This window comes from Octopus bimaculoides, chromosome 5 (assembly GCF_001194135.2).
Source record: "Octopus bimaculoides isolate UCB-OBI-ISO-001 chromosome 5, ASM119413v2, whole genome shotgun sequence".
In the NCBI taxonomy this organism is placed as follows: domain Eukaryota; kingdom Metazoa; phylum Mollusca; class Cephalopoda; order Octopoda; family Octopodidae; genus Octopus; species Octopus bimaculoides.
The window spans coordinates 9940459-9942162 of NC_068985.1; the positions used below are offsets into that span (position 1 = coordinate 9940459).

The window sequence follows — 1704 nt, forward strand, 5'->3', positions numbered from 1 at the left end:
AGAGAGAGAGAGAGAGAGAGAGAGAGAGAAAATTAATGGTGTGTATTTATGCGTGGGTGTGTACATGTGCCTTAAGTGCGTGTGTGGGTGTGTACGTGTGCATAAGTGCGTGCGAGTGCGGACACATGAGTGCATATGTATGTATCGATGCGTTACCTTTCAATGTCACTAATATCGTAATCCTCGGCAAACTCCACTTGTTGTATCCTGACCGGGTGTTCGTGTCGATGTATCGGTAGACATATCGGCCGAGGTCCTAATGGTGATAGAAAAGAAAGCAATTGGCATTTATTTCTTTCTAATTCTCAGAACAAGAAATAGACAAATCATTATTTCTAATTTTGGCACAAGGCCGGCAATTTTAAGGGAAGGAGTTAAGTCGATTACATCTACCCCAGTGCTTAACTGGTACTTATTTTATCAACCCCGGAATGATGAAAGGCAATGTCGACCCTGGTGGAATTGCGCACAGAGCCTGAAGAAATGTTGCTAAGTATTTTGTCCGTTGTGTTAACGATTCTAGCAGCTCATCACCTGTGAAAATACGCAAATTACTCTTTCACCACAACTTTCTCTCACTCTTTCTTTCTGAACTCCATTTTCTATTCTTCTTTTAAATGGATATAAACTATATGCTTTATGTATACTTATTATTTTAAGAAAATTCATTTCGCCCAAATTCTAGGTATTGAACCAGCATTTCCTTGGATGAAACCATCCCTTCATGAGGCTAACATAAGCGTGACACCTTCGGCAAATGTCTTCTGCTATAGCCTCGGGCCGACCAAAGCGTTATGAGTGGATTTGGTAGACGGAAATACATCCCCGTCACTTAGCGGTTCGGCAAAAAGGAGCCGATAGAATAAGTACTAGGCTTACAAAGAATAAGTCACGGGGTCGATTTGCTCGACTAAAGGTGGTGCTCCAGCATGGCCGCAGTCAAATGACTGAAACAAGTAAAAGAGTGTATACATATATATATATATATATATCAAAACAGTTTGATTCAGACTCCTTGGTACTCTGAGTTTCAAGTGCGTAGCTAGTTTTCGATTATACATACATACATACATGTATATGATTGATGACGATGATGGACTCTCTCGTCGTTAGACGACGTATAAGGGTTCGACAATTTCTTACCGAACAACCACACAAATGATTTATTTGTAGAGATCAAATGTTTCTCTGTAGACAGAAGCTCACTCCCTCCATCAGATCGACATTACCTGTACAGGTGCAACTGGGTGCCACATGTCACATGACGCAAAGATCGCAGAGCAACGTGAAATGACGAGCTTTGCTCAAGAGCACAACGCAACGTCCGGTCTGGGAATGGAACCCACGATCTCAGTTCCAGGACCACTCTTTTCTTTTACCAGCTGAGTAGACTGGAGTAACGTGAAAAGATAAGTTTTGTTCAAGAACATAACGCATCGCCCAGTCCAGGAATGGAAACCACAATCTTACGATCATGAGTCCAGCAATCTAACCACTAAGCCATGTGCCTCCACCATGCCTATGGTAGAAAGAATTATGTAACAGAATGGGAAAGAGAATGATCAGAGACCGCAATGCTAATGTTATATTATATACTTTCCCTTCGTCTTTTGTTGGTCTTAGGGACATTGTAAATTGACTTATTTCACATTGAGTTTGCTTTTTAGAGTTTATTTTTTGTTTTGGTTTTTACTGTAGCTTAGT

At 40.9% G+C, this 1704-nt stretch overlaps 1 protein-coding gene across 1 annotated transcript in view; it reads right to left on the reverse strand.

Moving 5' to 3' along the window:
* The window catches only part of LOC106879054 (uncharacterized), a 22124-nt gene that overhangs the window by 12436 nt on the left and 7984 nt on the right, over window positions 1-1704 (reverse strand). Inside the window, exon 2 of the mRNA XM_014928478.2 lies at window positions 157-256. Within this exon, the coding sequence (XP_014783964.1) occupies window positions 157-256 (100 nt within the window). The remainder of the gene's footprint in view (window positions 1-156; window positions 257-1704) is intronic.